The 23955-nt window shown below is 45.9% G+C and overlaps 2 protein-coding genes across 6 annotated transcripts; one reads left to right on the top strand and one right to left on the bottom strand.

Annotated features, from left to right (window-relative positions):
- Positions 1–307: 307 nt before the first annotated feature.
- LOC135546710 (intraflagellar transport protein 20 homolog) lies at positions 308–5726 on the bottom strand. 3 transcript variants are annotated; one of them, XM_064975341.1, is made up of 5 exons: positions 5637–5726; positions 2231–2401; positions 1848–1933; positions 1523–1626; positions 308–1351 (listed from the first exon to the last, which is right to left on the bottom strand). In XM_064975341.1, the coding sequence occupies exons 2-5, from the start codon at positions 2355–2357 to the stop codon at positions 1270–1272; spliced, it is 399 nt and encodes a 132-aa protein (XP_064831413.1). In that variant the 5' UTR covers positions 2358–2401; positions 5637–5726; the 3' UTR covers positions 308–1269. The 3 variants fall into 3 exon arrangements, with proteins under 3 accessions (XP_064831413.1, XP_064831416.1, XP_064831414.1); XM_064975344.1 differs by having other exon boundaries at positions 2231–2368; positions 5637–5716; XM_064975342.1 differs by having other exon boundaries at positions 2231–2381; positions 5637–5701.
- A 103-nt stretch (positions 5727–5829) lies between these two features.
- On the top strand, positions 5830–23783 carry LOC135546705 (BTB/POZ domain-containing adapter for CUL3-mediated RhoA degradation protein 2-like). Of its 3 annotated transcripts, none has more exons than XM_064975332.1 (7): positions 5830–6212; positions 9413–9657; positions 9821–10009; positions 11601–11770; positions 21101–21237; positions 21421–21616; positions 21716–23783. In XM_064975332.1, the coding sequence occupies exons 2-7, from the start codon at positions 9528–9530 to the stop codon at positions 21962–21964; spliced, it is 1071 nt and encodes a 356-aa protein (XP_064831404.1). In that variant the 5' UTR covers positions 5830–6212; positions 9413–9527; the 3' UTR covers positions 21965–23783. The 3 variants fall into 3 exon arrangements, with proteins under 3 accessions (XP_064831404.1, XP_064831403.1, XP_064831405.1); XM_064975331.1 differs by lacking the exon at positions 5830–6212 and adding an exon at positions 8316–8515; XM_064975333.1 differs by lacking the exon at positions 5830–6212 and adding an exon at positions 8318–8515 and having other exon boundaries at positions 9413–9624.
- Positions 23784–23955: the final 172 nt, after the last annotated feature.

Here is a 23955-nt window from a genome sequence, read left to right as displayed (position 1 = left end):
GGTGGATTACTAGTCTGATTGACTGGACAGGTGGATTACTAGTCTGATTGACTGGACAGGTGGATTACTAGTCTGATTGACAATCTGAAAGTATGACACCACTGTCTATCCATCCAGGCAATCATCCCTCTAATCTAGACTATAGTACACATGTTCAGTGATTTTTTTCCTTCTCAAGTGATGAATTATCAATTAGTACATTTTAAATCAAGAAAAATATCAAGGCTATGTTAAACATTCTTTAGAAGAATTTAAACGTTTGATAATCTACACACAGATGAGCAATAGTCAATAATGTTGACACCAAGAGAATCAAAATATCAATTTTATTCAAGTGTACCTCATCTATTGATGAAGTAGGTCTATTAACCTTTAACATAGATAAGATGAATGCAGAGAATGAGAATTTGATAATTTCTGGAGATATATATTTATACTGTAAACATAAAACAATTCATATACTTTTTGAATGTACTTAGTGTTTAGTTATAAAAACTGGCCTGAAATTCCAATAAGGCACCTGAGGGGAAAACGTTCTGGTCCCACAGACAACGGTGAAATAATCAGATAAAACACAACTTATTCGTACCTTTGTTTGTTTACATCTAAGTTAAGATGACAACAGGGAGGGAAGGAGGGGGGGGGGGGGTGTACAGTCAACACGCAGCAAAAAATAAAACGATTTTCCCTCGAAATCATGAAATTATTTACAGTAACGTGCAAATACCGTACTTAGAGCTGTTTTACCTTCCCTACAAGTGGAAGACAATCTATACATAGTAATTCCTTTAATATAAACAGTATAAATCCATTCCTTTGTATATAAATAGCTTTCTTCCCCATTTGCTTGTCTGACGTACTGTAGTGGTGTGAAAGGTATGACGACTACAGAGTCTCAGGTTCTAATTACATTCAAGCGTTCAACACTAAAAATGCTAAATAGAATGTATAACAGGGAAGGAGGCTTGTCACTTCAGACACCCGCTAGTGAAAAAAAACAAAACATGTTTTGCTGTTAAAGATGGGTGACAAGTTACTTCTAAACGTTGCATGTGGTCCGTCTCACTGTCTAAGCAAAAAAACGTGTCTGTTTTAGTTGGAGCAGTTTTGGAATTGCTTGTGTAGGGTGTAAGAAAGGTTATTGTGTTCGGATGAGCGATTTGCGTGAACCCATAATGTAGTGGATATCACCCATAGAAAAACAAATACAGGCACCCTGGAAACATGGTCACAAACGCACACGAATACTGCAGGCCTCCAATACGCTCCTTATTTCTGTAGAATGAACTGGTCAATGAACTCATTCTGCTCAGCCTCCACCTTGGAGAGAGCTTCGTACTCGATACGATACCTGGAATAAATTAAACAAACTTAGTCAGTCACCTGGGTTTTAATTGACTAAATAACTAACTGACTGACTTTAAGGTCAACCCTTGAGAATGGAGACACTAACTGACAAGATTCTCATTGTTATTGATTTCACAAGGAGATTTGAAGTGAAATGGATTTCAAGTCTTCTTACCTCTCCAGCTGCAGCTTCTTCTCTGCTATCAGGGCCTGGAGCTGCTGTTGCTGGGCCTCCCTCTGCTTGGCCACAGACTTCAACAGGTTCCTGGCTCCAATCGCCTGGGAGAAGGAGGGCAGTGCAGCAGCACGTTGTTCACCCAGATAAGAAGCCCTCAGTCATTCCCACAGAAAAGTGCAACAAGTGTACTCAGTGGCCTAGCGAGCTAGCAGTCAAAGTCCACTGAAGGAGTGAACAACAAGCATATAATAGCTGTGTGTGTGAGCCCTGTAAAGATAAACTAAGAAACTCACAACACTTAAGAGCCAACGCAGGCCCGTACCTTCATCTTTTCAGTCTCTGCCTCTTTCGCCAATTCATCCACCAGCTCGATGAGACCACCCACTATCTTCTGAAACTGGCCCATTTCTGTGTATTTAATGAATACGCAAAAATTAATAATAGCCTATATGCGGTAATTAGGGGGCAACAACATTTGAAGAAAACAGTTTTAAACATTAGGACGAGATGCGAGTGAACATCTCCACTGTTCTTTACAAAATTCTATGCAAATTACAGAACTGAACCACAATCATCCATACCATACCCTATTCCCTGGGCACTACTTTTTTCCCCCCTCAGGGCCCACTATGCGCGTTGGACTAAATATATAGGGAATATGGTGCCATTTGGGACACAAATCAGAAGATAATGGACTGCTCTTACTGTCAACAAAGTCTTCACACTCCTCCTTGAGCTCCCTCGTCTTCTGGTCCACCTCTGGTTCCAGCACCCGCAGCTTGTTGAGTTCATCAAAATGAAGACCAGCTTCAGCCAACGGGTCTTTCGCCATGGCCACAAGACCTGTCCCCAAGAGCTGGGTTATAGATTAGGGGGCTGGAAAAACAACTGCTTTATTAACACCATGGATTATATGGATGTTTTATTTATTTAACCTTGTATATTATCCTGCATCTTAATCTAGTCTAAAAGAGGTTTCCTGTCCTCATCTCTCACTAATCTGCACTGATCTAAGAGGGCGGAATAGGTGAAAGATAACTTGGGGATTTGTATTATTTTGGGTCAGGTGTGTCACAGTAGTATAATAATGCACATGCCCCGCCCACCTGAGATTCTATATTTTTCAGACATCCATTTCCTGTGTCAGAGGTGTGCAACATCTTGCCATTAAAATTTTGCTGGATTGAACACTTTCATTTCACTCCTTCATACTCTTGCTTGTGCCCATCATGTTCTCCACCGTTAACGTTACGACCGCGGAAATGGTTTGTAATGACCGGTCAAACACACCCCCGGTAATTGCTGAAATGAACCCAACGGGGATACATCATCTTTCCGTTGATTCCATAAGAAGGTTTAAGCTTCGTCAGGGATTTAAAAACGCACCGCCTTAACACTTACATCACAAGCATTTTCCTACAACCGCAATACCATCTGCTTTGTATGCGACCAATAACATTTTATTTCAGAAAGACTAAAAGATTGATGGGTGTTCTTTTGAAGAATAATAATTTAAAAAAAAGTTATAATTCAACCCAGTTGAAATGTTTACAGATGAGATGAGCTGAAATGAAAGCAACTTAAAAAAAAACATTGCCACAGAACCTCTCCTCTTTCCAAATATCTAATGTATATAACAATATGTAAATATTAATAGTGTGTAAACAGCATGTTGTCTCTAGGCGTCTTTCCAACTCATTTTAATGTAATATCTTATGTTGTTCATGTCTATAACTGCATGGGCTTTAGCTAACGGGGATCCTAATAAACAAAGCCACACAGCAGTAATTAATGAGGCTGTCTAGAAAGCGCAGGTGAGTGCACGTTGTGTAGACAGAACAAAAAAAAAAGTGTTTGATTGTTGCAGCCCTGTGCAGCCCCTTTATGTTAACTTATTCATATATGCAAATACACCTGGTGTATTTATGCAAATGAGGCACATACAACACATTTCCGAAAGTATTCTGACCCCTTTACCTTTTTCAAATTGTTATGCTACTGCCTTATTCTAAAATGTATTACATAATCCCCCCCCCAATCAATCTACACACAACATCCCATAATTACAAAGGAAAAAAAGAGGTTTAGTTATTTATGCTAAATAATTTTTTTAAATTATCAAATCTGTACAGTCAGACTAGTAATCCACCTGTACAGTCAGACTAGTACGTATTCAGACCCTTTACTCCATACTTTGTTGAAGCACCTTTGGCAGAGACTACAGCCTCGAGTCTTCTTGGGTATGATGTTACAAACTTGGCACATCTACTATTTGGTGGAGTTTCTCCCATATCTTCTCTGCAGATCCTCTCAAACTCTGTCAGGTTGGATGGGGAGTGTTGCTTCACAGCTATTCTCAGGTCTCTCCAGAGAGGTTCGATCAGGTTCAAGTCCGGGCTCTGGCTGGGCCACTCAAGGACATTCAGAGTCTTGTCCCGAAGCCACTCCTGCATTGTCTTGGCTGTGTGCTTGGGGTCGTTGTCCTGTTGGAAGGTGAACCGTCACCCCAGTCTGAGGTCTGGAGCAGGTTTTCATCAAGAATCTCTCCGTTCATCTTTCCCTCAATCCTGACTAGTCTCTCGCTCCCTACTTCTGAAAAACATCCCCACAGCATGATGCTGACACCACCATGCTTCATCCTACGGAAGACGTGATGCTTGGCATTCAGGTTAAGTAGTTCAATCTTGGTTTCATCAGACCAAAGAATCTTGTTTCTCACGGTCTGAGAGTCTGTAAGGTGCCTTTTGGCAAACTCAAAACGGGCTGTCATGTGCTTTTTACTGGGGAGTGGCTTCCGTCTGACCTCTCTACCATAAAGGCCTAGTTGGTGGTGTACTGCAGAGATGGTTGACCTTCTGGAAGGTTGTCCCATCTCCACAGAGGAACTCTGGAGCTCTGTCAGAGTGACCATCGGGTTCTTGGTCACCTCCCTGACCAAGGCCCTTCTCCCCCGATTGCTTAGTTTGGCCAGGTGGCCAGCTCTAGGAAGAGTCTTGGTGGTTCCAAATGTCTTCCATTTAAGAATGATGGAGGCCACTGTGTTCTTGGGGACCTTCAATGCTGCAGACATTTTTTGGTACCCTTCCCCAGATCTGTACCTCGACACAACCCTTTCTCTGAGCTCTACAGACAATTCCTTCGACTTTGTGGGTTGTTTTTTAAAATGTATCTGACAACTGTGGAACCTTATACAGAGTGGTGTGTGCATTTCCAAATCATGTCCAATCAATTATGAGGTATTGTGTGTAGATTGAGGGGAGGGAAATATTTAATCTATTCCAGAATAAGGTTATATAACAAAAATGTGGAAAATCAAGGGGTCTGAATAGTTTCCAAATGCACTGTAACCATCTTTATTTTAACAAAGGTATAAAAGATCAACCCTGATACTCGTATTTTCTTATTGTGCATTCTAAAAAAATAAAGTGACATTTTACAATAAAATAAATACCTGAATTCCCACCAAAAAGCTCTGAATATTCATTATTTTTACGTGCCAGTAAAAAAAAATATATATATATTTATACACATACACACATTCTAAAAGTTTGGAGTATCTTCATCCATTGTCCAACTGTTGCATTTATTCACAAATTGTTTTTTAAACCGTTTAACAATTTATGACCGCTGCTACATTAGTAAACGCGAGGAGTAGGTGACGAGAGAATGCCTGTTAGGAAAATATAGTTTACAATAACAAAAATAACATACGATTTGATTCTGTGACCTTTGACTAATAAATAGCAACATATCTGACATCAATTAGTTACGAATTAGTTGGCACACATGCAATCCCCGTTAATCAGTGCCAGCCAGCTGCTACTTTGGCAATATTATGTAGCAAGATTAACGTTAGCTAGGCAACGCCGATTCTTCAATGCGGTCTTGCTAATTAACGTTAGCTGGCTATCTCACAGCTTGCTCCGATTGCCCTTATCGGACTGTCCTGTTGTGGACAAAATAGCTCGTAGAGGCCGGTAGCATTAGTGAACTGTTTCATTTAGCTGACCAGCTATTAGCCGAGCGTGAGTTGCTAACTACAATCTGTACAAAACATCTAATTATTATTGTTTACAAGTGAGACAACTCTTAAAGTCAGTCATTCACTTACCTTAAATGTATTTAAACGTAATATCAACGTGGCATATAATCCACAGTACACTTCGGCTGCCAGGGAACAGTTGTGTTTGTCCAACTGGTGTAACTTCCGGCAGGGAGGGGAAGGAGTGTATGCTGGGAATTGTAGTAGACAAGCATTATTTGTAGTAAAACTAGTCGTGTCGCGGACAGCGTAACAAGCGAGACCGTGGATGGTGGTTTGAAAAGCGCGCTTGTTTGAAATGGAAAAGGGTCGTGGTCGCTTTTGGTGAAGAAGAACATCAAGACGAAGCAGCTGCTTTATAAGTTTGATGCACTGTTGAGCTCTTACATCTCGAGGGGGTTTGTGCTGATTGTACGGAGATTGTGACAGTCTATTAAATGGCGTATCTTGAGAAGGCAAGATGTAACGTTATGTCAGAATAAGTGCAGTATTAACATAAGGAGACATATACTTAGAATACGGAGGAGGAATGGAGGGGAAAAGAGAGGCAGAGGTCTAAGAGAGGGAGGAAGACATGAGCTTGAGTCGGTTAAAAATGTCGGGGGGAAAAGTAAGATGCTGTGTTAAAGAAGAATGGTAGAAAGTGTAAGTAAAGTTGTTCTATTTATTTATTTCACCTTTATTTAACCAGGTAGGCAAGTTGAGAACAAGTTCTCATTTGCAACCGCGACCTGGCCAAGATAAAGCAAAGCAATTCGACACATACAACAACACAGAGTTACACATGGAATAAACAAAACATAGTCAATAATACAGTCGAACAAAAGAAAACAAAAAGTCTATATATAGTGAGTGGAAATGAGGTAAGATTAGGGAGTTAAGGCAATAAATAGGCCAAGGTGGTGAAGTAATTACAATATAGCAATTAAAACACTGGAATGGTAAACGTGCAGAAGATGAATGTGCAAGTAGAGATACTGGGGTTCAAAGGAGCAAGATAAATAAATAAATACAGTATGGGGATGAGGTAGGTAGATAGATGAGCTATGTACAGGTGCAGTGATCTGTGAGCTGCTCTGACAGCTGGTGCTTAAAGCTAGTGAGGGAGATATGAGATTTTTGCAGTTCGTTCCAGTCATTGGCAGCAGAGAACTGGAAGGAACGACGACCAAAGGAGGAATTAGCTTTGGGGGTGACCAGTGAGATATACCTGCTGGAGCGCGTGCCACGGGTGGGTGCTGCTATGGTGACCAGTGAGATATACCAGTGGATGGTGGTTTGAAAAGCGCGCTGCTGGAGCGTGTGCTTCGGGTGGGTGTTGCTATGGTGAACAGTGAGCTGAGATAAGCGGGGCTTTACCTAGCAGAGACTTGTAGATAACCTGTAGCCAGTGGGTTTGGCGACAAGTATGAAGCGAGGGCCAACCAACGAGAGCGTACAGGTCACAATGGTGGGTAGTGTATGGGGCTTTGGTGACAAAACAGATGGCACAGTGATAGACTGCATCCAGTTTGTTGAGTAGAGTGTTGGAGGCTATTTTATAGATGACATCACCGAAGTCGAGGATCGGTAGGACGGCCTTTTTTTGTGTGTGTTTTTTTGTAACCAACACAGAGTGAAGTTCTAGGATCCTGAGGCTTGCACCGAGGATCAGGATAAAGATGAGTCTGTGACCATAGGAGTGAAGTTTTTGGGAAAAGTGAACCCTTGCCTTTTGGCTGATCCCTTTGTGGTTTCAGGGTGGGTGAAAATAGTGATCTTGTGATTATTGTTTGTGTTTCTGCTGGTTAGAGGGAGAAGGTTCTCCACGTTAAACAAATGGGGGCAACAAATGTGAATTGTTTTGGTCTCAAGAAAAGGGTGCCATTGAAAGGAGTGATTACTGGATGTAAAAGTTGACCAAGTGAAGGGGAAGATTCCCTGTGTTTGTGCTGCTTGTTGCGACGTAGACAGGGTGGCGGGAGTGGTGAAACAGAAGAGTTGTTGTTTGTTTTGATGTTGAGTCTTTTCCCAGCAAAGTGATGTTGGGATATTTAAGTTATCCTGTACGAGCTTTTGTGCCTAATATATTACGTTGTTACAGGTGTCAAGCTTATGGTCATGTGGCAGCAGTGTGTGTAGGAGGGAGGTTCCTAGCTGTGAGAAGTGTGCAGAAGAGCATGAGACAAAGGAATGTGTAGCATTGGGGAACATGGTTGTATGTGTTAATTGTATGGGTGCCCATGGAGCTGGGGATCAGACACGTCATGCGCGAGAGAGGCATGGTTGAGGTTTCCAGGGTTAGAGTAGTGCAAAAGTTGTCATATGTTGAGGCAGTGTAGAAAGTAGAGGAAGATGGGTCAAGGGGGAGGGAACCTGAGAGGAGTGGTAGTACTGTCCCAGTACAGAGGGAGAGGCCAACAAGTTATATATACTACCGTGAGATTGGATTTTTAGTATTTATAGAAGTGGTTATCTACTGTGTTGCAGAAAATTGAGTTTGTGGTGGCAGCTGCAGAGATGTATTTTTGGTGTGTGAGACTTGACATCAGAAGAGTTACAGGGTGTGTTAAGTTGTCATGTCTCATCCTTTCAGGTTGTTGGCCTGAGGGAGGACTAAATAGATTTTAATAGTGGAATAGGGTGGTTTTATTTTTATTTTTTAAAATAATTTTTGTGAGTGTAGTGTCAGATGGTAGGGTATATGTTTATTTTTTTCAAGCAAATTATAAAGGAGTTGTACTCCAGTCTAGTAGGTGGCGGTAATGCAACATTTATTGGATGCCATCCGCTTTATCGAAGAAGAATAATTATTTGTAGTAGTCAACTTTTCTGAAGTTGGGGATAGTTATTTAACGTCGTTGCCTTGTGAATATTTACAATTGTAGTTGGCCTAGCGACATTACATAGCTTATAATGTACTGAACTATTCAGCAAAAAATAATTACCCCAAGAGAAAGACTGCGTGGGTGAGTATCTATGAAAATATACTATTGAGCTCATTTTAGCTTGTCTTCTTCAGCTAGCTTTTACCCGAATGGCAAAAGAGAAAGTCCATAAGAAACACATTTTACTCTCTCTTTCAAGGACTAGGTCATTTAAAATCGTCTCAATAATCTTGAATGTGTGCTTAGACAGATTTTTTTTTAAATATTTTTTTTATTAGACACATTATAGCTGGCTAACAACAGTAAGTTAGCCAGTAGTTAGCAAGCCAGCACAGCTAACTTTAGGTTCGTTGAAATACAATTTGTGACTCAACCTTATGGCATGTTCCTAGTTACAACGTACAGACGTTGTATGCTTATTGCACTCATCTCTAATGTGACTAACTTATTAGGACTGACCGTAATGAAAATACATGTCATTGTATATTTATAGTAGTAACCATACTATGTGGAATGGGGTTGATATCACAACACAACTTGCCGTGCTGGTTTGAATTCCCCAGAGACCCATTGTCTAACCCCTGGTATGCAACGTTTTTGGGGACTTTCTCCCAAATAACAGTTTGTTTATTGTATGAAGATGGACACACACACACACACGCAGCATAGTGGGCCTAGCCACATTCCATGCTAGGGGAAATGGAAATCGAGTGGAAGATGCTGATTGGGTGGGTGGCTTCCTCCAGCCATTGTTTTCACAATGGCCTCTGACTATTGGTGTTTACGTATGACCGCAGAGCAACTCCGGTCTAATTTCAGTCAATGACATTATAAATTCAAGGTTTCAGATTTCAGTCCTTCCAGAAGGACGTTGTCCCAACTGTCACCTTGATCGTGTCTGTCATCTCAGCAGAAGCCAGGGCTTTGAAGGCGAGGTGTAAATAAAGCAGTGGTTTTCTATTGCCTCCCCTCCACCAGGTATGATCTGCAGGGCCAGTGAGAGGCTGTGGCTGCCCCACCCCCAGTAGCTGTCACCACGGCGGGGGACATCAAGACCTCCGTCTGCAGGGTGGTCATCTACCTTCAGAGGGACATGTCTGGGGACAGCTGCCAGCTCCCCCTGCACCGGCTATGCCTCCAGACCCAGGCCATCACCACTGGCTCCCAAGCCATTAGACCTTACCATGAAGGTATACATGGAACAGTGGGCAATCAGGGCAGCGGTCAGTTATGAATGAATGTGCCAATATCCTCAGTGTTTTATGTAGGCTATACAGTGTGCTAGGCTGACTGTTTTATTTTTTCAATGTGTATGATATCTTTTACATTATTGTATGGTGATGTCAAAGAGATATTTCCATCCTATTCTCCCCCCCCCCTCCCCAGCCTCCCAGATGGCGTGTCCCAAGTCCAAGACGTGCAGCTACAGAGCAGCGTTGGGCCTGGGTAACAAGTATGTGCGTCTAAACGTAGGGGGGACCCTATTCTACACCACGCTGCAGGTGCTCACTAGGCAGGACTCCATGCTGAAGGCCATGTTCAGTGGCAAGAAGGAGGTTTTCATTGACAGAGAAGGTGAGAAAGACTGTCAATTAACAATTGACAAAAAGCTAAGTTCTCTGTCATTCTTATGGATCAGAAACATAGAGGAAACTCTACTTAGTCTAATAAGGACTTCAGAATGGAACGGGTGGCTAAAGCAACACATATCATACGGCAGCGTAGCCTAGTAGTTAGAGTGTAGAGGCGGCAGGGTGGCCTAGTGGTTAGAGTGTAGAGGCGGCAGGGTGGCCTAGTGGTTAGAGTGTGGAGGTGGCAGGGTAGTCTAGTGGTTAGAGTGTGGAGGCGGCAGGGTGGCCTAGTGGTTAGAGTGTAGAGGCGGCAGGGTGGTCTAGTGGTTAGAGTGTAGAGGCGGCAGGGTGGCCTAGTGGTTAGAGTGTAGAGGCGGCAGGGTAGCCTAGTGGTTAGAGTGTGGAGGCGGCAGGGTGGCCTAGTGGTTAGAGTGTGGAGGCGGCAGGGTGGCCTAGTGGTTAGAGTGTGGAGGCGGCAGGGTGGCCTAGTGGTTAGAGTGTGGAGGCGGCAGGGTGGCCTAGTGGTTAGAGTGTGGAGGCGGCAGGGTGGCCTAGTGGTTAGAGTGTGGAGGCGGCAGGGTGGCCTAGTGGTTAGAGTGTGGAGGCGGCAGGGTGGCCTAGTGGTTAGAGTGTGGAGGCGGCAGGGTGGCCTAGTGGTTAGAGTGTGGAGGCGGCAGGGTGGCCTAGTGGTTAGAGTGTGGAGGCGGCAGGGTGGCCTAGTGGTTAGAGTGTGGAGGCGGCAGGGTGGCCTAGTGGTTAGAGTGTGGAGGCGGCAGGGTGGCCTAGTGGTTAGAGTGTGGAGGCGGCAGGGTGGCCTAGTGGTTAGAGTGTGGAGGCGGCAGGGTGGCCTAGTGGTTAGAGTGTGGAGGCGGCAGGGTGGCCTAGTGGTTAGAGTGTGGAGGCGGCAGGGTGGCCTAGTGGTTAGAGTGTGGAGGCGGCAGGGTGGCCTAGTGGTTAGAGTGTGGAGGCGGCAGGGTGGCCTAGTGGTTAGAGTGGAGGCGGCAGGGTGGCCTAGTGGTTAGAGTGTGGAGGCGGCAGGGTGGCCTAGTGGTTAGAGTGTGGAGGCGGCAGGGTGGCCTAGTGGTTAGAGTGTGGAGGCGGCAGGGTGGCCTAGTGGTTAGAGTGTGGAGGCGGCAGGGTGGCCTAGTGGTTAGAGTGTGGAGGCGGCAGGGTGGCCTAGTGGTTAGAGTGTGGAGGCGGCAGGGTGGCCTAGTGGTTAGAGCGTGGAGGCGGCAGGGTGGCCTAGTGGTTAGAGCGTGGAGGCGGCAGGGTGGCCTAGTGGTTAGAGCGTTGGACTAGTAACCGAAAGGTTGCAAGTTCGAATCCCCCAGCTGACAAAGGTACAAATCTGTCGTTCTGCCCCTGAACAAGGCAGTTAACCCACTGTTCCTAGGCCGTCATTGAAAATAAGAATTTGTTCTTAACTGACTTGCCTAGTAAAATAAAGGTAAAATGTAAAAAAATAAAAAATAAAAATCAGCAATGATTAGAAAAACCATTTAAATGTACAGGTCCTATGGCAGGCACATCATAAAAAAGATACACGGAAATACGCTAATCTTTTCCGTTCACTTGCCTTGTATCTTCCCGTCCAGGCTGGATCCTGATAGATCGTTGTGGGAAGCACTTTGCCTCCATCCTGACGTACCTGCGGGAGGAAGCGGTCACCTTGCCCCCTGGCAGGCAGGGGGTTCTGGAGCTGCTGGCAGAGGCCAAGCATTACCTGATCCAGGGTCTGGTGGAGCTGTGCCAGGGAGGCCTGCAGGTCAGTGACACAGAGTGTGCCACAAATGGCCCGTAGGACGATGAACAAAATTAGGGCACTACATAGGGAATAGAGTGCTTGGGGTGCAGGCTGTGACTTCCAACCTGCAGCTTTGCTTGATCCTAAATCTGTGCATGAAGGCAACATACGGTGCTGTAATGTGTGTCTGTTTGCTGACGTTTTGGTCATGTCGACTTGGAACGCGACATTCGCTCCATACATTGCTTCCTCGTGTTGTGATAATTGCTTTAACCAGTTTGTCTACTCTTGTTAGTGGCTGAAGGACAACAGTACTGTTTGTTTACTATAAGTGGCAGTTAGGGCTAACACAATTACCATATAACTGTTGGTTGTGGATGAAGACTGTCGAGAAAATAAAAATGACCATTAAAATAAAAAAAATAAAAAATGTTTTGTGGAATGAACTGAAGACTGGAGTCTAGTTGAGTCTGTTTCGGCCGTAACGTGGACTCTTAACAATGGGATTAAACATTTGTTTTGTTCCTTGCTGAAGCAAGTAAGCAGATCTTTAGTTGCCTAGGCAACCAACTGTAACCAACTTTAGTTGCCTAGAACCAACTGTAAAGTTTGGTGGAGGAGGAATAATGATGTGGAGCTGTTTTTCATGGTTCAGGCTAGGCCTCTTAGTTCTAGTGAAGGGAAATCTTAATGCTACAGCATACAACAATATTCTAGATGATTCTGTGCTTCCAACTTTGTGGTAACAGTTTGGGGAAGGCCATTTCCAGTTTCAGCATGACAATGTCCCCATGCATAAAGTGAGGCCCATACAGAAATTGATTGTTTGAGATCGGTGTGGAAGAACGTGACTGGCCTGCACAGAGCTCTGACCTCAACCCCATCGAACACCTTTGGTATGAATTGGAATGCTGACCGCGAGCCAGGCCTAATCGCCCAACATCAGTGCCCAGTCTCACTAATACTCTTGTGTCTGAATGGAAACAAGTCACCGCAGCAATGTTCCATCATCTAGTGGAAATCCTTCCCAGACGAGTGGAGGCTGTTATAGCAGCAATGTTCCAACATCTAGTGGAAAGCCTTCCCAGAAGAGTGGAGGCTGTTATAGCAGCAATGTTCCTACATCTAGTGGAAAGCCTTCCCAGACGAGTGGAGGCTGTTATAGCAGCAATGTTCCAACATCTAGTGGAAACCCTTCCCAGAAGAGTGGAGGCTGTTGTAGCAGCAATGTTCCAACATCTAGTGGAAAGTCTTCCCAGACGAGTGGAGGCTGTTGTAGCAGCAATGTTCCAACATCTAGTGGAAAGCCTTCCTAGAAGAGTGGAGGCTGTTATAGCAGCAATGTTCCAACATCTAGTGGAAAGCCTTCCCAGACGAGTGGAGGCTGTTATAGCAGCAATGTTCCAACATCTAGTGGAAAGCCTTCCCAGAAGAGTGGAGGCTGTTATTGCAGCAATGTTCCAACATCTAGTGGAAAGCCTTCCCAGAAGAGTGGAGGCTGTTATAGCAGCAATGTTCCAACATCTAGTGGAAAGCCTTCCCAGAAGAGTGGAGGCTGTTATAGCAGCAATGTTCCAACATCTAGTGGAAAGCCTTCCCAGAAGAGTGGAGGCTGTTATAGCAGCAATGTTCCAACATCTAGTGGAAAGCCTTCCCAGAAGAGTGGAGGCTGTTATAGCAGCAATGTTCCTACATCTAGTGGAAAGCCTTCCCAGAAGAGTGGAGGCTGTTATAGCAGCAATGTTCCAACATCTAGTGGAAAGCCTTCCCAGAAGAGTGGAGGCTGTTATAGCAGCAATGTTCCAACATCTAGTGGAAAGCCTTCCCAGAAGAGTGGAGGCTGTTGTAGCAGCCAACTCCATATTAACCTTTTTTATTCAACTAGGCAAGTCAGTTAAGAACAAAAGGCCACCATTGACTTGAATGGGGATGCCTGTTCTATTCATTCTATTTATATGGCAGCATACATAGTTAGGAGCAGAGGAGAGGAGACAATGTACATCTAAAAAAAAAATATATATTTTATTTAATTTACATAACTGTTATTATGGGGACCACTGTCATTTGGCTGGCCAATCAGTCCTCCAAAATTCCATTACCGTCACAATCCTAGTGGCAGTGGGTATCATGTGAATGTGTCTCAAATGGCACCCTATTCCCTATGCAGTGCATTACTTTTGACCAGGGATGCTAGTGCACTATATTGGTAAAAGGGTTCCATTTAGAATGCAGACTGTGTCAGTGTGATGTCATTGGAATGCCTGGCATTCAGTATTTGGATTAGCCAAGGTTCTACTGGGGACATTCTGCTGTCGCCATGGTGACTGGTGACGGGCGATTACATGCGGTAATGAGATCAATTGAACCCGACCAAAACAATGGAAATGCCATGGAAATGCATTGGGGGGGGGGGAAAGATCCCGAATCTCTTCATTTCCCCCTCCCAGCAAAATTAGCCTTCATTTGGGCTATTGTTTCTATGTGTATTTCACACTGTTGAGGAAAAGAAATCAGGAGTGTAATGCTCATATAAGTTTGCCATTGTCACCAACCCAAAAATCTTTTTAACTACTTAAGTAAATACCTGCAGTCAACTTGTTCAAAACGTTAGACGATAAGGAACATTGCGTCACATTATTAAACTTACACACAATGATGAGAGGCCTTGTGAGTCACTCTCCGTCATGCAACATGCTCCGGGTGATGAAATGAACACTATGGAATTCACAACTAAATGTTTACCAGCTCGATATCTTATAACTAAGTTAACTGTCTAAAATGTGCTAAATGCTCTGCAGTCGTGCATTTGGTTTGTAACAGGCTGTAACAGGCTGCCTGTGGCGTCTTCTATGTACTGTAACAGGCTGCCTGTGGTGTCTTCTATGTACTGTAACGGGCTGCCTGTGGTGTCTTCTATGTACTGTAACGGGCTGCCTGTGGCGTCTTCTATGTACTGTAACATGCTGCCTGTGGTGTTGTCTATGTACTGTAACAGGCTGCCTGTGGTGTCTATGTACTGTAACAGGCTGCCTGTGGTGTCTATGTACTGTAACAGGCTGCCTGTGGTGTCTATGTACTGTAACAGGCTGCCTGTGGCGTCTTCTATGTACTGTAACGGGCTGCCTGTGGCGTCTTCTATGTACTGTAACGGGCTGCCTGTGGCGTCTTCTATGTACTGTAACATGCTGCCTGTGGTGTCGTCTATGTACATTACATTTACATTTAAGTCATTTAGCAGACGCTCTTATCCAGAGCGACTTAGAAATTGGTGAATTCACCTTCTGACATCCAGTGGAACAGCCACTTTACAATAGTGCATCTAAATCATTAAGGGGGGGGTGGTGAGAAGGATTACTTATCCTATCCTAGGTATTCCTTGAAGAGGTGGGGTTTCAGGTGTCTCCGGAAGGTGGTGATTGACTCCGCTGTCCTGGCGTCATGAGGGAGTTTGTTCCACCATTGGGGGGCCAGAGCAGCGAACAGTTTTGACTGGGCTGAGCGGGAACTGTACTTCCTCAATGGTAGGGAGGCGAGCAGGCCAGAGGTGGATGAACGCAGTGCCCTTGCTTGGGTGTAGGGCCTGATCAGAGCCTGGAGGTACTGCGGTGCCGTTCCCCTCACAGCTCCGTAGGCAAGCACCATGGTCTTGTAGCGGATGCGAGCTTCAACTGGAAGCCAGTGGAGAGAGCGGAGGAGCGGGGTGACGTGAGAGAACTTGGGAAGATTGAACACCAGACGGGCTGCGGCGTTCTGGATGAGTTGTAGGGGTTTAATGGCACAGGCAGGGAGCCCAGCCAACAGCGAGTTGCAGTAATCCAGACGGGAGATGACAAGTGCCTGGATTAGGACCTGCGCCGCTTCCTGTGTGAGGCAGGGTCGTACTCTGCGGATGTTGTAGAGCATGAACCTACAGGAACGGGCCACCGCCATGATGTTGGTTGAGAACGACAGGGTGTTGTCCAGGATCACGCCAAGGTTCTTAGCGCTCTGGGAGGAGGACACAGTGGAGTTGTCAACCGTGATGGCGAGATCATGGAACGGGCAGTCCTTCCCCGGGAGGAAGAGCAGCTCCGTCTTGCCGAGGTTCAGCTTGAGGTGGTGATCCGTCATCCACACTGATATGTCTGCCAGACATGCAGAGATGCGATTCGCCACCTGGTCATCAGAAGGGGAAAGGAGAAGATTAATTGTGTGTCGTCTGCATAGCAATGATAGGAGAGACCATGTGAGGTTATGACAGAGCCAAGTGACTTGGTGTATAGCGAGAATAGGAGAGGGCCTAGAACAGAGCCCTGGGGGACACCAGTGGTGAGAGCGCGTGGCGAGGAGACAGATTCTCGCCACGCCACCTGGTAGGAGCGACCTGTCAGGTAGGACGCAATCCAAGTGTGGGCCGCGCCGGAGATGCCCAACTCGGAGAGGGTGGAGAGGAGGATCTGATGGTTCACAGTATCGAAGGCAGCCGATAGGTCTAGAAGGATGAGAGCAGAGGAGAGAGAGTTAGCTTTAGCAGTGCGGAGCGCCTCCGTGATGCAGAGAAGAGCAGTCTCAGTTGAATGACTAGTCTTGAAACCTGACTGATTTGGATCAAGAAGGTCATTCTGAGAGAGATAGCGGGAGAGCTGGCCAAGGACGGCACGTTCAAGAGTTTTGGAGAGAAAAGAAAGAAGGGATACTGGTCTGTAGTTGTTGACATCGGAGGGATCGAGTGTAGGTTTTTTCAGAAGGGGTGCAACTCTCGCTCTCTTGAAGACGGAAGGGACGTAGCCAGCGGTCAGGGATGAGTTGATGAGCGAGGTGAGGTAAGGGAGAAGGTCCCCGGAAATGGTCTGGAGGAGAGAGGAGGGGATAGGGTCGAGCGGGCAGGTTGTTGGGCGGCCGGCCGTCACAAGAAGCGAGATTTCATCTGGAGAGAGAGGGGAGAAAGAGGTCAGAGCACAGGGTAGGGCAGTGTGAGCAGAACCAGCGGTGTCGTTTGACTTAGCAAACGAGGATCGGATGTCGTCGACCTTCTTTTCAAAATGGTTGACGAAGTCATCTGCAGAGAGGGAGGAGGGGGGGAGGGGGAGGAGGATTCAGGAGGGAGGAGAAGGTGGCAAAGAGCTTCCTAGGGTTAGAGGCAGATGCTTGGAATTTAGAGTGGTAGAAAGTGGCTTTAGCAGCAGAGACAGAGGAGGAAAATGTAGAGAGGAGGGAGTGAAAGGATGCCAGGTCCGCAGGGAGGCGAGTTTTCCTCCACTTCCGCTCGGCTGCCCGGAGCTCTGTTCTGTGAGCTCGCAATGAGTCATCGAGCCACGGAGCGGGAGGGGAGGACCGAGCCGGCCTGGAGGATAGGGGACATAGAGAGTCAAAGGATGCAGAAAGGGAAGAGAGGAGGGTTGAGGAGGCAGAGTCAGGAGAAAGGTTGGAGAAGGTATGAGCAGAGGGAAGAGATGATAGGATGGAAGAGGAAAGAGTAGCGGGGGAGAGAGAGCGAAGGTTGGGACGGCGCGATACCATCCGAGTAGGGGCAGTGTGGGAAGTGTTGGATGAGAGCGAGAGGGAAAAGGATACAAGGTAGTGGTCGGAGACTTGGAGGGGAGTTGCAGTGAGGTTAGTGGAAGAACAGCATCTAGTAAAGATGAGGTCGAGCGTATTGCCTGCCTTGTGAGTAGGGGGAAGGTGAGAGGGTGAGGTCAAAAGAGGAGAGGAGTGGAAAGAAGGAGGCAGAGAGGAATGAGTCAAAGGTAGACGTGGGGAGGTTAAAGTCGCCCAGGACTGTGAGAGGTGAGCCGTCCTCAGGAAAGGAGCTTATCAAGGCATCAAGCTCATTGATGAACTCTCCGAGGGAACCTGGAGGGCGATAAATGATAAGAATGTTAAGCTTGAAGGGGCTGGTAACTGACAGCATGGAATTCAAAGGAGGCGATAGATAGATGGGTAAGGGGAGAGAGAGAGAATGACCACTTAGGAGAGATGAGGATCCCGGTGCCACCACCCCGCTGACCAGAAGCTCTCGGGGTGTGCGAGAACACGTGGGCGGACGAAGAGAGAGCAGTAGGAGTAGCAGTGTTATCTGTGGTGATCCATGTTTCCGTCAGTGCCAGGAAGTCGAGGACTGGAGGGAGGCATAGGCTGAGATGAACTCTGCCTTGTTGGCCGCAGATCGGCAGTTCCAGAGGCTACCGGAGACCAGGAACTCCACGTGGGTCGTGCGCGCTGGGACCACCAGATTAGGGTGGCCGCGGCCACGCGGTGTGGAGCGTTTGTATGGTCTGTGCAGAGAGGAGAGAACAGGGATAGATAGACACATAGTTAACAGGGTACAGAAGAGGCTACGCTAATGCAAAGGAGATTGGAATGACAAGTGGACTACACGTCTCGAATGTTCAGAAAGTTAAGCTTACGTAGCAAGAATCTTATTGACTAAAATGATTGAAATGATACAGTACTGCTGGAGTAGGCTAGCTGGTAGTGGCTGCGATGTTGACACTACACTAATCAAGTCGTTCCGTCGAGTGTAATAGTTTCTACAGTGCTGCTATTCGGGGGCTAGCTGGCTAGCTAGCAAGGTTGATTGCGTTCCGTTACTTTAAAAGAACGACAATAGCTGGCTGGCTAACCTAGAAAATCGCTCTAGGCTACACAATTGTCTTAGATACAAAGACGGCTATGTAGCTAGCTAGCTACGATCAAACAAAACAAACCGTTGTACTGTAATAGTTACTACAGTGCTGCTATTCGGGGGCTAGCTGGCTAGCTACGTTAGAAGAACGACAATAGCTGGCCAGCTAACCTAGAAAATCGCTCTAGGCTACACAATTGTCTTAGATACAAAGACGGCTATGTAGCTAGCTAGCTACGATCAAACAAAACAAACCTTTGTACTGTAATAGTTACTACAGTGCTGCTATTCGGGGGCTAGCTGGCTAGCTACGTTAGAAGAACGACAATAGCTGGCCAGCTAACCAGAAAATCGCTCTAGACTACACAATTGTCTTAGATACAAAGACGGCTATGTAGCTGGCTAGCTACGATCAAACAAATCAAACCGTTGTACTGTAATGAAGTGAAATGAAAATGTGATACTACCTGTGGAGCGACGCGGAATGTTGACCGGGTAGTTAGAGTTCAATTCGGTAGAGGTTGGCTAGCTGTTGGCTAGCTAGCTAGCAGCATTTCCTACGTTAAGGACGACAAATAGCTGGCTAGCTAACCTCGGTAAATTAAGATAATCACTCTAAGTCTACACACTCTAAACTGCACAATTATCTTGGATACGAAGACAACTATGTAGCTAGCTGACACTACGCTAATCGAGTCGTTCAGTTGAGTGTAATAGTTTCTACAGTGCTAGTGGACAGTGGATGTTAGCTAGCTGCTTAGCTAGCTGCTGGGCAGATACGTTAGGACGACGAAATACGATAATTATGCAATTGTCGTTGATACAAAGACGGCTATGTAGCTGGCTAAGAAGAAATTGCTAAGATTAGACAAATCAAACCGTTGTACTATAACGAAATGTAATGAAAAGTTATACTACCTGCGGACCGAAGTGTAGATGCGACCGCTCACACACCACACACTGTAACATGCTGCCTGTGGTGTTGTCTATGTACTGTAACAGGCTGCCTGTGGTGTCTTTGTACTGTAACAGGCTGCCTGTGGTGTCTATGTACTGTAACAGGCTGCCTGTGGTGTCTATGTACTGTAACAGGCTGCCTGTGGTGTCTTCTATGTACTGTAACAGGCTGCCTGTGGTGTCTATGTACTGTAACGGGCTGCCTGTGGTGTCTTCTATGTACTGTAACGGGCTGCCTGTGGTGTCTTCTATGTACTGTAACGGGCTGCCTGTGGTGTCTTCTATGTACTGTAACAGGCTGCCTGTGGTGTCTATGTACTGTAACGGGCTGCCTGTGGTGTCTATGTACTGTAACATGCTGCCTGTGGTGTCTATGTACTGTAACGGGCTGCCTGTGGTGTCTTCTATGTACTGTAACAGGCTGCCTGTGGTGTCTTCTATGTACTGTAACAGGCTGCCTGTGGTGTCTATGTACTGTAACAGGCTGCCTGTGGTGTCTATGTACTGTAACAGGCTGCCTGTGGTGTCTATGTACTGTAACATGCTGCCTGTGGTGTTGTCTATGTACTGTAACAGGCTGCCTGTGGTGTTGTCTATGTACTGTAACAGGCTGCCTGTGGTGTCTATGTACTGTAACAGGCTGCCTGTGGTGTCTATGTACTGTAACAGGCTGCCTGTGGTGTCTTCTATGTACTGTAACAGGCTGCCTGTGGTGTCTATGTACTGTAACGGGCTGCCTGTGGTGTCTTCTATGTACTGTAACGGGCTGCCTGTGGTGTCTTCTATGTACTGTAACAGGCTGCCTGTGGTGTCTATGTACTGTAACGGGCTGCCTGTGGTGTCTATGTACTGTAACATGCTGCCTGTGGTGTCTATGTACTGTAACGGGCTGCCTGTGGTGTCTTCTATGTACTGTAACAGGCTGCCTGTGGTGTCTTCTATGTACTGTAACAGGCTGCCTGTGGTGTCTATGTACTGTAACGGGCTGCCTGTGGTGTCTATGTACTGTAACATGCTGCCTGTGGTGTCTATGTACTGTAACAGGCTGCCTGTGGTGTCTATGTACTGTAACAGGCTGCCTGTGGTGTCTATGTACTGTAACAGGCTGCCTGTGGTGTCTATGTACTGTAACAGGCTGCCTGTGGTGTCTATGTACTGTAACAGGCTGCCTGTGGTGTCTATGTACTGTAACAGGCTGCCTGTGGTGTCTATGTACTGTAACAGGCTGCCTGTGGTGTCTATGTACTGTAACAGGCTGCCTGTGGTGTCTATGTACTGTAACGGGCTGCCTGTGGTGTCTTCTATGTACTGTAACAGGCTGCCTGTGGTGTCTATGTACTGTAACATGCTGCCTGTGGTGTCTATGTACTGTAACGGGCTGCCTGTGGCGTCTTCTATGTACTGTAACGGGCTGCCTGTGGTGTCTATGTACTGTAACGGGCTGCCTGTGGTGTCTATGTACTGTAACGGGCTGCCTGTGGTGTCTTCTATGTACTGTAACAGGCTGCCTGTGGTGTCTTCTATGTACTGTAACAGGCTGCCTGTGGTGTCTATGTACTGTAACGGGCTGCCTGTGGTGTCTATGTACTGTAACATGCTGCCTGTGGTGTCTATGTACTGTAACAGGCTGCCTGTGGTGTCTCTCTATGTACTGTAACGGGCTGCCTGTGGCGTCTTCTATGTACTGTAACGGGCTGCCTGTGGTGTCTATGTACTGTAACGGGCTGCCTGTGGTGTCTTCTATGTACTGTAACAGGCTGCCTGTGGTGTCTCTCTATGTACTGTAACAGGACCAGAAAGAGCAGTCTCTGTGTGTCATCCCTGTGATCACCTCTGCCAAGGAGGAGGTGAGACTGATCCAGGCCTGCACCAAACCTGTAGTGAAGCTGCTGTACAACCGAAGCAACAACAAGTACTCCTATACAAGGTACTACGACAAGTCAAGTGCCTTACAAAATGGCAGCCCTATTCTTGTTCTATTGTTTGGAGAGTCAATAATAGTTCATGACTCCTGGTAAGTGCTTAGTGAGGGCCTCTAAAATATTCATCATGTACTGTGTTCAATACTTACTGTACTTCTTGACCCCGTGGGTTTGTAATTTCTCCACAGTAACTCAGACGACAACCTGTTGAAGAACATTGAGCTGTTTGACAAGCTGTCTCTGAGCTACAATGGCCGCGTTCTCTTCATCAAGGACGTGATCGGCGACGAGATCTGCTGCTGGTCGTTCTACGGACAGGGACGCAAACTGGCAGAGGTCTGCTGCACATCCATAGTCTACGCCACAGAGAAAAAACAGACCAAGGTTGGTTCAGAGTTACACACACCACACACACACACACACATGCTACTTTTTGTCCTGCAGCTAATCTTCATGTCGTCCCTGTCCGTCTGTCTATCCCAGGTAGAGTTCCCGGAGGCCAGGATCTACGAGGAGACCCTGAACGCTCTGCTCTACGAGACACTTCCTGTCCCTGACGACACCTTATTGGAGGCCACACGCCGTCGCCACGCCCATAGCCACGCTCACTGTGGTTCCCACAGCGAGGAGGAGGAAGGCCCCGCCCACTCGGGGGTGGACCTTAGGGAGCGCGTGCGCCGCTCTCACGTCAAGAGGTACAGCACCTACGACGACCGGCCGCTGGGACACTAAGGATCCAGTTCAAATGGCACACTATTAAGTGTACTACACCATTCAAATCCTCAACTCCCCGTCTCCTGGTCAGCCACATCTCAAGGAGAGCCTCCCCCCAAAAAAATGGAGTTCGGTGATTCGTCAACTTCTTATCAGCACCACCAATTGCTTCTACTGCAGTCCTTGGTGAGAGTGAGAGTTGGCTCCCAAATGGTGCCCTGTTCCCCATCCTATGCCCATATGGCACTGGCCAAAAGTAGTGCATTATGTAGGGAAAAGGGTGCAAGAGAGAGGAAACTGGCTCGCCGTTGGCTCTTCACTCATTCACTACACCCACCGTTGAAGTACTGTTGTTGGTGGCCACAAATATGGCCTTGGGGCACAAAATGGCTGCCATGCTGCATCACCCTGGTGCCTGACAGACTTTTTTTGTCGATAGACAACTGATGGTTTTTAAAACGTTGAGATGCTTACGCTCTTTCTCCTTTTTTAAATTTATATAGAACTCTCTTCTTCGCAACACAATCAAATCTGTGTGTTCAATCAATGTGGGGCGGCAGGGTAGCCTAGTGGTTAGTGCGTTGGGCTTTGAATCCCCGAGCTGACAAGGTACAAATCTGCCATTCTGCCCCTGAACAGGCAGTTAACCCACTGTTCCCAGGCCGTCATTGAAAATAAGAATTTGTTCTTAACTGACTTGCCTAGTTAAATAAAGGTAAAATTAAAAAATTGAAAATCAAAATGACGATCTTCATGTTATACCTCGGGTCTAGAATGGAACCGATAAGATATAATTTAGTATTTTATTCAGCCTAATATAGGCTGCATTCTATTTCCTGTATTGTGCACTACTTTTGACCAGGGTCCAAATGTAGTGCACTACAGAGTATAGAAGTATGTGTAAATACAGGCGACAATATTGATAAGTCACCTAGTCCGAGAGAGAGCGTTACATCATCAAAACGTCACGCCAGGGTAAGTCTACATGAAACACAGCCCTTATTTTTAAGTGCTTCCTAAAAATCTACGAGCAAAAAATAAACGGTGGAAATACAATTGGGAACCATTTCCCTGTTTAACCGCTAGGTTTTATGGGTATTGTGGGGATCTTTATAGGGAATAGGGTGCCATTTTGAGACAGTCCAATACTGTCATCACTTCAGCAGCCAATCACATATCAGATAGGTCTCCAGACCACCAATAGGAAACCACCGGACTGTTAGACACAGATTCATTTATTATACAGCGAAAGACAATTTTTTGGGGGTGTTGTGTGACAAGTTATAGATTCAAAATCAGCTATCATAGCCCTATTGCCTTCTGTGAATAGACAGGGAAGACGATGAATGTTTTCTTTTTTTTTTTTTTTTTTTGTGTGTGTGTTTTTTTTTTAAAGAGTATATTTATAGTTTTTCCGATTTTCTCATATCACATTTTGACATATAAATCATGCCAAAGACTTTCAATGAAATTAACATGAGGGACACATTCAGCGACGTCTATGAATCGTTCATCTCGTCACCCAGATACTCCGGCCCGATGCTTTTGTGCAGTATCCCCTGGGGACGAGGTTAATGAATGGCAGATCGTGCTTATTGACAATTTCAATCAAGTATTCACTCAAGACATTTCCTCTTAACACTCTTAAGAGCCTCTTGTGTTTTTAATGCAGTTCAATCTTTATTCCTTTTTATTTTTCACTTGGTTTTCGAAAAATAAAAAAGTTTCGAATAATAATAATAATAATAATACAACAAATAGCGCCGTCTTTGTGTAACAGTGTTGGGCTCTTAATTCTCAGAGTAAATAAAACTCTACGGACACTATGAAAGTTTAACCAGGTTTATTCTTCCTAGAGGATCAACACAGCTGCATCAGACAAAACATGTTTACACCAACGTGTGTATACACACACACACTGATTGTTTTTTTCAGCAGTATCTATCTCTATCTATCTCTCAATTCAATTCAAGGGGCTTTATTGGCATGGGAAACATGTGTTAACATTG

The sequence above is a fragment of the Oncorhynchus masou genome, chromosome 9, assembly GCF_036934945.1.
Source record: "Oncorhynchus masou masou isolate Uvic2021 chromosome 9, UVic_Omas_1.1, whole genome shotgun sequence".
In the NCBI taxonomy this organism is placed as follows: Eukaryota; Metazoa; Chordata; class Actinopteri; order Salmoniformes; family Salmonidae; genus Oncorhynchus; species Oncorhynchus masou.
This window is presented reverse-complemented; position numbering and strand designations above follow the sequence as displayed.